Source organism: Xiphias gladius, chromosome 20 (assembly GCF_016859285.1).
Source record: "Xiphias gladius isolate SHS-SW01 ecotype Sanya breed wild chromosome 20, ASM1685928v1, whole genome shotgun sequence".
NCBI lineage: Eukaryota > Metazoa > Chordata > Actinopteri > Istiophoriformes > Xiphiidae > Xiphias > Xiphias gladius.
In genome coordinates this window covers 13,784,558-13,797,956 of record NC_053419.1, presented here as the reverse complement: position 1 = coordinate 13,797,956, position 13,399 = coordinate 13,784,558, and the positions used below count along the sequence as shown (strand labels likewise).

Here is a 13,399-nt window from a genome sequence, read left to right as displayed (position 1 = left end):
GGTAATGCTCATGGATTTCTCACTGTGGGAAAAGCCCACCCAGTGCGCGGTTGTGACTGTTAACAAGGTTGTTAATAGATGGATTTTGGCCCAGAAGCTGCGCAGACCTCGTCCAGGTGGTAAGCGGGCCGGCAGTCTGTTTGTGTCTCCTGATGGATTCGAGGTTCCACTAAAGGACGAGGCGAGTGGGATGCGCGAGGGAGGATTTTTTTTTTTCCCACGACCTGGCAACCCGAAGGCTGTTCGCCGTAACTGCGCTGCGAAGCATTAGTAAATGTTTTTACTGACCACTGCTACGGCCACAGGGAGCAACTAGAGGGTGCTTTTACTAGTAAGTGGTACCCAAGTTGTGCCCCGGTCGTGTCGAGACGCGTGTGGACGGGAATCATCAGTTCATAAAATGTTTGGTGCGACACTCGTCGGGTCGTTTTTGCGACGATCAGATTTCGCACGCTATTGATAACTTCCTACGAACATGAACAGGAGTGGTCGCGTTTGACAAATTTAGTGGGGCGGCGAGAAATAACAGAGGAAAACCTACACTTTATTCAGCTTTTTTTGCGTGTGTGTGTGTGTGTGTGTGTGTGTGTGTGTGTTCCTCAGATCACAGAAGGGGGTCTCGCTGTGGTGTAGTGGTGCCTCACGTCATTCATGAGTAAAAGCTCCACCTTTGGGATAAACCAGAGGCGGCATCCGTGCGCTGCTGGCGTGCCGGGACAGACGGGGCGGACTGTGCGCGGAGCTGCGGGCTCCTGGTCGACTATGAGTCTCGTTTTCCAGCGCTCTGTGGTTTATGAAGGGCTTTGTCCGAAATATACACAGGCCAAGCAACGAGGCTCCGTCCGTCGACGTCCGCGGCCGCTTTGGTTTAGGATGAGACGCTGGTGAGTGTGCAGAGGACAGGATGCCCGCCGGCGGCGGCGACTCGCCGAAGCCCGGCGCCTTCATCCCGGTGTGCACGGCCGCCTGCCTCCTGGTCGGCTCTACCTCCCTGTTCTTCGTCTTCACGTAAGTGCGACCCGATGAGTGAAAAAGTTGGTGACGCCCGCTGCTGGTTGTCTCCACGGAGGAGAGCCCATGCCCATCTATTTCATCCAGACATCCATCATCAACCATCAGGCGTCAGCTATCTCCATTCAAATATGTCTGGATTTAAATTTTGGGACCATAAAATGTACCTTCTTCTCTGCCATCCCTAAACATCCACTAATATCGACCCCACAGTTTTATTCTGATTATTGATTTTTAGTTCATCCCCTTAATTAATTTTTTAAAAAAGTGCTCAAAGACCAGGCTTGAAGCTGTTTAAGAAACAGAGCACCAATTCCTTCTTCCTCTTCCTCTTCTTCACCGACTTCACTCTGAAGGCAGACCCGCCAGGGGCGGCTAACATCTGACCTGGTCGGCTCACGGTCTGGGCTAGTCTGGGTGCCTGCCCACCCGGTGCACCCCGAGGACTCGGTGTGAGCACAGTTTAGGGGATCATCAGCATGAATCAGCGTGTCATTTCGACCCCCATGTGTCATAAATTTAGCTGGAGGAAATCAAACACAACCTCTGCAAAAGCCTGTAAATTTATTTGTTTTGTTTTTTTTCAAGTTTGTGTCACGATCTGATCGAACTTCACATTTCCATGCAACATTTGGTAAAAGTGCCTCCTTATTTTGACCTATTTGTGAGACCCCACTCATGCCAACACTGGCATGCAAGAAAAAATTAAATAAAATGATCCTATAATACCCTAGAATCCAATTTAAATGATGACTATAGGTATGTCTGACTGATGGTATTTCAAAGCCTTTACTTACTGTATGTGGGCCTTCATCAAGAGCTACATAAAAAGGGACAAAATTAAGCAGATCAGTGTCAGATATTATAGCACCCTAATTTAAATATGAAAAACTCTCAGATATCCACTATCGACTTACTAAATGAAGGCTCCCACCTCATTAGCTCTCTTCCCGTCTACTGACCTTGGACCTCCATAGCCATATCTGTCCTAGTTTCTCTTGTGTTCTCCAGCCACGCACCGTCTCCCCTGAAACCTGACACCAGATTGGGAGTGTGGGATTAGGATCCTCTGACTGATGCCATGTGATCCCCCATCTGGGAAAAATGGAGTCTGGGCAGATATTTACTCTAACCTCCCTGGAGTGACTTTCACTATTGAACACACATTCATTTTATAGTTTTTAGATGGTGGTCTTATACCACATCATGGGCTTAAGGATCCGTATATCAACACATTTAATGACGCTGTTACTCTAGAGTTTCTCTCCTTCGGGGCTGTCTAGTCTGTGCAGATGTAGTTGTAGGAATCTGATGTATAAATATAAATATTTATATTGTACTTTTAATATATGCTGGAGCTTTCACCACGCTGGAACATAAAAATATGTCACAATAATATTCATTAGACAACTCGACAGCTGTCTAATTGCCGCAGTGATGAGACTTTGGGCCCTCAGGAATAGAACTCCATCCATACTCTTCAAGATAAAAAACAAAAAAATTGAAGGCCTGCTGACGCGATGGATTGAAAAGAGATCACTTAATTGGGTCTGCAGTGCCGAACCAGCAGAACCAGTACACTGCAAATGATTGACTGAACGAGTGGTGAATCTGCGTCTCGTGGGACGAGGGTTGCTTTGATCTGAAATTGCCTTATAACTCAGCCCAGTAGAATAGAGGTTAAAATTTTCTGACCCCATTGGCTCTAAAGGCACCCGAACTATTGTGTGTTAATATCTTAGTTGAAAACCTCACCGTCTAACTGACCAGCAGTATAATATTTTGCTATAACATCTGCAGGTTAACTTGTCGTGTGAGTGTATCAAGCACCCTAATTTAGTTTCCCCTTTTATGGAAGTCCATACAGTAGACTTAAGGACCATTCATATCAGCTTCAAGCAGGAAGTAAGGAACATTTTCTTTGAGGAGAAAAATTGGCCGAAACTCTGTGTCTTGTCGGCTGCCAGTGAATATAGAAGTTTTTCTGATATGGGCAACAACTTGTTTGATGTCCCGCATATCTGCCAAGTCAGCATCTGCAGCTGGAGTGACTCCCTTCCTCCAAAAGCAGAGATGGACGGGTGCCACGCTCCGTTAAGCCCCACCTTGGTAACACTGAGTCAAAAGGACATCCCTAGTCATCTGCCATAACATCACCCTTGCCTTTAACCTGGTCAGTGTGAATCACGGGAACATACAGTAGTTAGCGAATGCTAGCCAATTAGGCCATGTATCCTCAAAGCAGTGTACTGTGAATACTCTCGTGCGCACTGCTGTGTCAATATTTATGCTGAAAAAGTGCACATCATTTTTTTTGTTACTTTTTATATTCATGAACACTTTGACCCTTCATTTTAACAAGGCCTCCACTGCAGAAAAAAAAGTAAACCCTGGTTCTAAACCCTGCAGTCATGTTATATTTTTAAAGCCCTAGCCCCTTCCACTTGGTAATGCAATCACCGGTGTCTGTGCGCCTGGGCCTCCGTGTATGCATTAGTAGTGGAAGCATGCATGCTTCCATTGCTGTTTCTACTGCAGGTTCGGTGGACTCAGAGGACGACCTGTAGAAATGGTGCAGCGCTTTTCCCTTCCTTTGCCTGATAAAATTCATCAGTTACCGGTTTCCTGCTTTTGTTCCTCTGACCGTGAACTTGTGTTTGGGTTAGTGCTTAAGGTTTTGTGCATTGTTAAACTCAGGCAGGTCACTGCGCCCGACAAAGACCACAGACACCAGAACGACTGAGAAAAATGTCCCTTGCTAATTAAGTTTCACTCTGCCGAGACTCAGAAAATCTTTCTTATCTACCGAGTAATCTGTGTGTTTAGAATACAGAAATATATCGAAACTAGAAAAGGCTACATTTTCTGAAAATAAAATGTGTTTGCTCAAGCTCAAAATTGCTACCCTGCGTTGTGAAGAGTTTAAAATAAACCGTTGTTTTCATGTGAAATATTGTATGGGAGTTGCAGTTGAAGATGAAGCGCTGAAATTGTCAGTTGAAGTATAAGCATTTAAAGTAGTTGAGCTGAGCAAACGTTGTGTTAAAAACACTGCAATATACTGAAATGACATTAAAATTCATATTTTAAATGTACACATTCTGTATGTTACATTCATTTTCCTCACTGAGGAAAAGCTTGAATGGCTTTGCTTGCACGCATCAAAAGATAATGTCCCGTTTAAAGTCCAATCGAATTAATTGTTTTTTGAACATAGTTTCCGAAAGCCACGGTCCTAAAGCATCTTTGTTGGAGGGCGCGCAGTCAGAACAGGAAAGATGAAATTTGGATTACACAAGTCACAGATCATGTGAAAAAGGCTGAACCGAGGACATTGTGAGCACACGACGAGGTTTATCGTACAGTCTTTGGTTATTTATTCACTGCTACAGTTTTCCGTACTGATTTTGTATCTAGAAATCTGATGGATCACATGACAGTGATGTCACTTGTGTAACCGTGACAATATTTGACAAAGGGACCCTGGCTGCCATACTGTAGTGAACTTGCCGCATGACTGACTGTGCGATGTCTGCTGTGCCACTGACCCACTGCGGGGACGTGGGCAGTGTCCAGATTGCAGAGCCGCTTACTGTTCTGTGTGATTTAATACAGCTCTGCCAGGGCTGTTTCATTAGGTGGGGGCTTGTCTTGCCACGCTGCCGTGTAATGAACTGTCCTCTCCCTGCGGTCCAGATGGTCCACAGGGAGAGACAGACAGATGTGACAGACAGATGTGGACTCACCGTCCACGCAGAGGTCTCCACTATGTAGTCTTGTCCCGAAGAAGTCAGTAAGGTGCAGTGTTATAGGCCCCCGGTTCAGCTCTGTTTCATCTGTAGTGTCTCTATCTGTCTATCTGTCTATCTATCTATCTATTAATTTTTACAGTAAATTAGAATTAATGATGAAAATGGTTTTATTTAGTTCAGTCCAGTTTAGTGGGGTTTACTTGAGCAGACTTTGATGGGAGGAGTGTTTTAACTAACCAGCAGCTCCAGTTACCCAGCTTAATGTAACTGATGAGCTGTGACAGTGTAAGCACATGTCAAACATGACCATATTTAGAGAAAAACTTGGACATAAATCCTGAATAGCAGCCTGAGGGAGTGTGTGTGTGTGTGTGTGTGTGTGTGTGTGTGTGTGTGTGGGGGGGTCTTTTTGTCACACATTCACTGGTTCTTAAGGTTCCTATAATTTCATTATGCTAAATTTGTAGAAATCTACAAAGAAAATTATTGTCCTCTTTCCAATATTTCCTCACCTACTGAACAAAGGCTGTGAATGTTGTGGCGTCATCTGTTACGGTCTTCTGCAGTTGTTGACTACCAGTAGTGAAGCATCTGGATTTATCTCATGGTATACGGTATATAGTAGTGTGCTGTGATATATGGTGAGCTTTGACTGCACACTCTTGTGTGTTTAGCATCTAATGTGAGGAAGCCACGATGCACTGGACTGGCAGAAATGGTCTGTAATCCAGACTTCATAATCCAGGGATTACTGGGTTTGCAGATGGCACGGCAAAAGCAAGAATTCCTCTTGTTGGGAGGCGACCCCTCCCCCACAGCCTAAAACCAGCTGGGAGGTTTGGGGATTGAAGCTGCACTGGTGGGATGAAGTGCATAACCGTAGCATATGAATGTTAATTTTGTTTGTGTTTTTCACTTTTGATCAAACGTTGTGTTTAATCACATACATGTCTTTATGTTTTACGCGCTCATGTCTGAAAAAAAATTTGTACGGAAAAAAGGAACCAGTTTTACACATTTTCCTGGTCCTGTCACAGTGTTTCCATTCAACAGTCCTATAACATTCACACATTCATCTCTACCTATATTGATACCATACCAAAAATTGTAACAATCGATTATTCAAATATAAAATTCCCATACAGTGTATATGTAGGTTAAACGTGATGTTTAAAACACTGTTAATCTAATCCAGTGAATCTTTTCCTCTCGGTCTACCACTGTAACCTGATTACAGTGCCTCTCCCTCTAATCTCACACAGTAGAGATATAATCATACTCACATTCAGTATAGTTCAGCACGTCTACACACACACACACACACACACACACACACACACACACACACACACACACACACAGACACATGCACACGCACACACACACACAAACACACACACACACACACACACACACACTGAGTCGCTGGAAGAGATAAGTGATAGTTCCCTAAGATTCTAGGGCACAAAGAAAGATTACTGGCTAAAATCTAGACAGGACACAAAGATCAATACCGTGATTTAAGAAAAAGATTCAAATTAGTTTTTGAGAAGCACTTAAAGTTTACAGCATTTTAAAAAATGAATTTATATGATTAAAAATATTGAAAGATCGAATTTACCAGCTCCACTGATTTGAATTTCTTGCAACGTCTTTCCTTGGACTTTTTGTGCATTCATTCATGTATCATTTGCTTTAACTGGACAGCTGTATTATGGCTATTTGACTGCTTATCATGGTCATGTGCAGACTTCATTCAAACTGGTTAGTATTATCGCACATGATTTTTTTTGGTTCAGCATGAACCTGACCTGACCTGGCCTCTGTGCCAATGTAATCAGAGCAAGAACGATAAATCGACCAGGCTGATATATTGGCAGATATTAGTTTGTTAAAGATATATCATGTCGGACGTGTATAAGTCGGCTGATAAGTGACAAGAAGTTGCAGTACAGAAATGCCAGACGAGGTCTGAGGTAATTCTGGGACAGTGTCACCATTACATAATTTGCAAACCAGAGAGCTATGATAAGTTTCTTTGTTTTTTGTTTTTTTTAAACTTTAAAATGTCCCATTCATAATGTTGATCACAGTTCTTTAAAAAACAGAAGTCTAAGGATCTGTATCAAGAGAGTTAATATTATTTGTTCATGTTAAAAAAAAAAAAGCGCCATCGGCCGATATATTATTATTGGATTTTTACAGTTCGGATATATCTAAAAAAAGTGTTGGCCTCAAAAAAAAACCGTATCAGTAACGTAATAAACGTAATCAGCCTTCCAAAGGCTTTTAGGTTTTCACAACGCAACAGTAATGTGACAGCCTGACAGGACGTCATATTGGGCTCAGGGAACACGTGAGGGATATCTTTCATGATTTTCTGACTAAATGGTTCATCGAATGGTTCATCATCATTAGTTGCCTGCCTTCAGGTATCGAGACCTGCTTCACTGTGTGACACAGGTACAGTGACTGTCTTGCCACTGCTGCATGGTGCAGAACCATTCTGCCTGGAGAGACCCAGTCATTTAATCCCTGGATGTGGGCACGGGTGAACACATGCTAATACATGCTTATCTTTATCACTGTAAACAATTACTTGTGGGACCCACTGCTCCCATAAGAATAAATGGGATGAAGATTATCCCTTAAAAATCTTTTGGTAGCACTGATTTGTGTTAACATTAACCTCTAAGGGATGAATACGCGCTAGGCTCAGAAACACCGTCAAACCCTTGATTTACATCCTGAATCCTGCTTCGAATGAACGCTCAGTGACAAGTGCATGAACATCTTTCCTTTTTTTTTTTTCTTTTCTGCTGTGTGTGTATGATCAGATGCCCGTGGCTGGCTGTGACCATCTGCCCTGCTGTGCCACCATGCTGTGCCATCCTCTTCCTTTTTGTGCTGGCCAACTTCACCTTGGCAACCTTTATGGATGCTGGTGTTCTCCCAATGGGTTAGTAATCAAAGGGACATTATGCTTATAGTAGGAGAGATGAGGGTTTTTTTGTAGGTGGCAGTGTAATTTTGCAATTTCACAAACTCTTTTTTCCAGCTAATGAGGATGAGGACAAGGAGGATGAGTTCCGCGCTCCATTGTACAAGAACGTGGATGTGAAGGGCGTCCAGGTGCGCATGAAGTGGTGCGCCTCGTGTCATTTCTACAGACCTCCGCGTTGCTCGCACTGCAGCGTCTGTGATCACTGTGTGGAGGTTAGTCTGTAGAAAGATTTAAACAAGCAAGGATATTATATACTGTATATATACATACTATATACCACTGATAGTATATAAGCAATAGTAGGTGCAGGGGAGACTGAAGACAAACATAGGGGATTTAAATGGGGGAAATGAGTGGTAGAGTGAGAAAATATAAGCCATGCTTGGACAGATCAGGGAGAAAAATGAATAGTGTTTATGAGCGAGTGTAGCAGTGTGTGTGGGCAAAGTCAATAAAGGGGGATTTCTGCAGTGAATGATGGACGGAGTGCGATGGAGGGGGAGAGAGAGTTCTCATTAATCAGGTTAATCCTTTTCTCAGATCCTTTGTAGTCTCTGTAGAAATGCAATTTGAAAAACAGTTCAGACAACCTATATTAAAAGAAGTGTATTTAGAAAGCACAGTGGATATTCTACAAGTTACGGAGCCACCAATCTGTGAATCTGTGGTGCAAAATCTTTCATATACACCGAGTGATATATGTTTTTTCTGGCTCTGGTTAATTAGATTTTGCTTTTTCCACAATCTCCTTCCAGGACTTTGACCATCACTGTCCCTGGGTGAACAACTGCATCGGAAGGCGCAACTACCGCTACTTCTTCCTGTTTCTGTTGTCACTGACAGTTCACATGATCGGTGTCTTCACCTTTGGCCTCATATACGTCCTGCACCACATGGACCAATTGTGGAAGCTGCATTGCACTGTCACGTATCCTTATATACACTGTGTGTGTGTGCGTCTATCTGTTCCTTATATGGGTAAATATATGTTAATTGAGACTAATACAAAGCAGTTTTCCTGATCTGTATTTCCAGTTTGGTAGTGATCAGTATATCAGGCCTGTTTCTTATCCCTGTCCTGGGTCTCACTGGATTCCACCTGTACCTGGTGTCCAGAGGGCGCACCACAAACGAACAAGTCAGTTTTATTTTCAAAATATAAAACTACTGTCAGGAGCAGTGAAGCTACTCTCATTAAAATTGTGAATTACATCAATAAAGTCTATCTTTAGAACTTTACAATGGTGTTATTCTGATGCATTTATCTAATATAAGTGAAAATATCTCTAAAACATGATGTATATACAAGGACAGTAATAACATTAACAGGTGCATTTTTATCTTTTAATGATCCCACAGGTAACTGGGAAGTTTCAAGGTGGAGTAAATCCTTTTACACGAGGTTGTTGTAACAATCTGGAGTATCTGGTTTGCAGTCCTGTCTCTCCAAAGTGAGAGCCATTTCTTTTCTAAATTATCTTCAGCGTTTTAGGAAGCCATATAGCACATCCGCCGACTCTTTGCTGTCTGTGTCTGTCCTGTGACACCAGGTACACAGCAAGGCCCTGTAAGAAAACAGTCATCCATGTTCAGCCTCCGTTCCTGAGACCAGATATCGACAGGCAGATGCCAGTGAAAGTCAGGGACAACGGGATACAGAGTCAGAATCTCCAAAATAACGTATGCGCGAACAGTTAAATATTTTCTTACATGTCATCTAAGGACGGTGAGCTTGTTTGTCAAGATCATTTATTAGATCTCTCATGTTTCCCTGCCTCTTGTGTCCTGCCAGCAAGCCTCAGCCGCAGCTGTCGAGATGTCAGACATCAAGCAAGTGAAAACTCCACCAGCGCTGCCACCAAAACCAGACCATGGCCTGCTGAAAAGCCATCTAGCTGCAATGGATGGTACTGTAGAATGACAAATATATACTGTGATAACCAGACACAGCACTGCAGCAATATTCTCACAGCATATATTTGTAGAGTGACAAAGATACCCATTACATTGAGGTCTAAGTCTACATATATGTCTGTAGAGTCAATTAAAGGATAAGTCTGGTAAGTTTCTGTATTTTTATTACAGTCAACAAAAACCAACAATGTACTGATTCTGCTAGCAAGTATTGTCTTTGCATCATCTGTGTGTTCACTGCAATGAATAAGGGCACCGTGGGTTCCTTTGATTCAACCCCACACACACACACTGTGCTGTTAACACTGGCTAGTGCACCAAGACTGTACTAATCCACGACTGAAAGTAGTCCCAAACAAATGCGCCATTTATGCCTGTATGAGTAATGTTTGCTAAAAACTACAATGTCCTGCTGTTTTAATAAATGATGTCGGCTTTTTAAAAGATGTCAAGTATATATATGTGATCCATTTTTTAGAGATTTAAAGATTTCAGTAGGGACCAATGAGCTTGGGGCTGGGCGCCATTAGCTATAGAACTTGTAAAGGTCTTTTCCCGGGATTTGTTGACAATAAGAAAAATATAGATTATTGCCATCCATATCCTTTAAAATACTCCTTCATGGTGTCATTGCTGGACTGTATTTGTGGGTTTTTGCTAAATTTGCTGTTGCCTATAATTAATCCCAAGGTGACTTCTTTTTCAGAGATGGGACATCATACCAAATCCATCATTCCTGTATCCATTCCCACTGTGCCACAGCTACGGCCAGTCCTGGAGGCCATATCCAGAGGATCGTCACCCATTCCACCAGAGCAGGTGCTTAGTAGTCTGATATCGATTTATTGGATTGTAGGAGTGTGATCTTTAATATCCAGTTCTTTGTTTTGATCCATGTCTGAAAGACATTGGTGTCTGCCTTCTATTGTGTTGTGTAGTTGCTGAAGACTTCAGAGCAGCAAGGGAACAACAAAAGTCCGGACCTTCGCTCTGAGTCCAAAGAAAGCCCTGCGAGAGGCAGCCAGCAGACGGGCTTACCTGTCCTGCCTCCCCTGCAGACGAACACCACATCCAGCTCGCTGCAGCTCAACTCTCTGACGCTCAACTCCCGCTCCCTCACCCTCAAACACAGTAACCGGCATGGTGGCAAATCCCAGTTACCTGCCATGCATGCTGACGGTTTGGGATCCAATCCTCCACTGGGCATCATCTCCTCCTCCAGCCTGCTGGCCAACCACAGCAGCAGCAGCAGCAGCAGCCTCTCTTATGATAACCTCATCAACCCTGCAGACCCTCAGTTCCTGGCTCAGAGAGGGGTTCCTGCAGTCAGCTACCACCCTCACTTTATGGCCCTGGGCACAGATGGGACTGTAGTGCAGCGGCCACCTCCTCACGCCTACAGTCCCGTGTTTATGGGAGTCACTAGACAGTCTCCTCAGCATCGGGACCCCTCACCTTCTTTGCAGGGTCTCAACTCAAGGGATCCCTCGCCCTCCTTCCAAGGTTTCATTCAAAGAGACCCATCTCCTGCTTTTCAAGGGCTGATGCCAAAAGACCTTGCATCCCAAAGCGTAACATCACGAGACATTCCCCCTCCAGGTCTGGCCATGCGAGATATGACCTCTCAAAGTCTTCGAGACAGTCTTCGAGATCTCGGTCCACAGGCCTTGACACCTCAGAAGTCTGCTGCTGCGCGCTATGATAACTTTTCAAAAACCATCATGGCATCTATCCACGAGAGACGGGAGATGGAGGAGAGGGAGAGGATGCTGCGTCTCCAAGCCAGATCCCAGGTGCTTTATGGCCCAGACATGGGGATCTATGACATCCCCAGCAGGCGGAGTCTACCACCAGACAACATCCGATCTCTAGGCTCCCGTGGACCAACTCCTCCCGCCTATGGCTCCAGGGAGTTTCTGATGAGCACAGGTATTCTTGGTTATGGCATGAGGACCTCACCACTCTCCAGCTCCTCCACATCGTCTCTGACTCGAGGCCCGAAAACCTCCAGCTCTCCTCTGCAGAGCAGCAGCAGCAGCAGCCTGCAAAGCAAAGGCAGGTCTTCCTCTCCGGCATACTGTCCTCCTGACAGACAGATGCAAACTCTCCCTTCCTCTACATCCACCCTATCTCGTTTAACTTCCTCCTCCACCTCCTCCGCCCCTTCCTACAACTCATATGCCAATGCAAAATAATCCTTGCTCACATACCCCTCTGATGGGAAGAACTCAGTCACCCTGGGAGCCCTGAAAAAAAACTCTTTTTATTCTCTCTTTTTTTCTGGTGGTGTGAATGAATCATCTATGCAGTGTTAGTCTCAGTTTCACAGCTCCAAAATACTTTGTAAATAAGAGACCATTTGGGACTTTCCTTTGTGGGAGGGTGTGTGAGAAACAAATACACAGTGAATGATAAACTTTTTCTTGCAAAGTCATGTAAGTTTGACCAAATCTGAAAAATGGTGAATCTCAGGATAGTTGTGCCTCCTCTTACAAACAGAGCGAGCTCTATAAACTCAGTCAAAGCAGAAGAGCTATTTGAATAATACAGATTAATTTAATATCTGCTTGTATGTGTTTTGATATTGCTTTTGTGAAAACATTTAATACCACATTATGTAATCTGTCTCCTGCTGAAAAAAACCCTTATTTAATAGAATTTTGTAGTTTGTTTATATGAATAAACTTATTTTGTAATTTTCAATTTTTTCATCTGTTTTTATGTTATTTTTCTGGTGTGAATGGCTGTCAATGGAGGCATCTGCACAGGATTACAACTTCCCAAATATAAATGACATATCAACTGAAACAGTAAATGAGGCTTTACATTTTTAAAGCACCTGCTGCTCTAAGCAGCAGAAGGAAAATTGTGTTTTACTGTTGGTTATCAATCTGGCTTCAAAGATACTATACTTGCACTAGCTTTTTTTTTCCAAATCACAAGAAAAATTTAAGCTCATAACTCAATGCTGATGACATGCTTTTTGGAGATAGAGCCAAAACGTAAGTTAACTTGTTCATTCATTTCCTTTTAAAATTGCTACAATGCATAAATTAATACATGTGTCTAGCAGGGATGACAGCACTGCTGGGAAAACTGAAATTATGAGAAGTAGACAGTTCAGTGAATGATTTACCCGCTTTGCAACGACAGTTTCTGTTTTGAATTGTGTATGGCACCCTCTAGTGAACAGTTTCAGAAGGTGGTGTGATGTTAGTGAGGCAGTCTGCTCCAGTAGATGATGCTATTGTGTGTAAAATGCCAGAAAACAGCGTGCTGTTGATGTCAGGGGCTACAAGTAATGGAAAAGACCAGAAGAGGCTCTATGGTCTGCCCTGTTTTTGAAAAGGTCCTTGTTTCACAGCAGTTTATTATCACTACAGTTATTTCATATTAAAATAATAAGAAAAATTGATTAAAAAAAATGTTTTTTCATGCTTCAGATGGGTCAGATGAGGAATCCCACAGACAAATTTTGCATTTTCCTTTTTCAGACAGCATCAGAAGTCTGCTCCTCTGGCTTGCCTTCATTCTCAGGACAGGATCATAAGTCATTCAGAGTCTTTGTGACAGAAATATTTTTAAAAACAGAAATTTTCATTATTTAGAGCCGTGATAGACAGCCACATATTTTTGATGAGACAGGAAATTACAAGATTTGACCCTCTGATGTTGGAGCTTTTCATGGAAGTTATTGTTGCACTTGGAATCATGGAGG

General features: G+C 43.1%; 1 protein-coding gene across 1 annotated transcript; it reads left to right on the top strand.

The window, feature by feature from the left end:
- Positions 1–7,698: 7,698 nt before the first annotated feature.
- zdhhc8a (zinc finger DHHC-type palmitoyltransferase 8a) lies at positions 7,699–12,318 on the top strand. The gene is made up of 9 exons (XM_040157678.1): positions 7,699–7,722; positions 7,822–7,979; positions 8,523–8,695; positions 8,803–8,905; positions 9,127–9,218; positions 9,318–9,447; positions 9,524–9,674; positions 10,388–10,500; positions 10,620–12,318. The coding sequence occupies exons 1-9, from the start codon at positions 7,719–7,721 to the stop codon at positions 11,874–11,876; spliced, it is 2,181 nt and encodes a 726-aa protein (XP_040013612.1). The 5' UTR covers positions 7,699–7,718; the 3' UTR covers positions 11,877–12,318.
- Positions 12,319–13,399: the final 1,081 nt, after the last annotated feature.

What these genes read in the sequence shown, in the direction of transcription:
- zdhhc8a (XM_040157678.1), top strand. An exon ending in TCTGTGATCACTGTGTGGAG is followed by an intron (nt 7,980 to 8,522) that starts GTTAGTCTGTAG and finishes ATCTCCTTCCAG; the next exon opens with GACTTTGACCATCACTGTCC. An exon ending in AAGCTGCATTGCACTGTCAC is followed by an intron (nt 8,696 to 8,802) that starts GTATCCTTATAT and finishes CTGTATTTCCAG; the next exon opens with TTTGGTAGTGATCAGTATAT.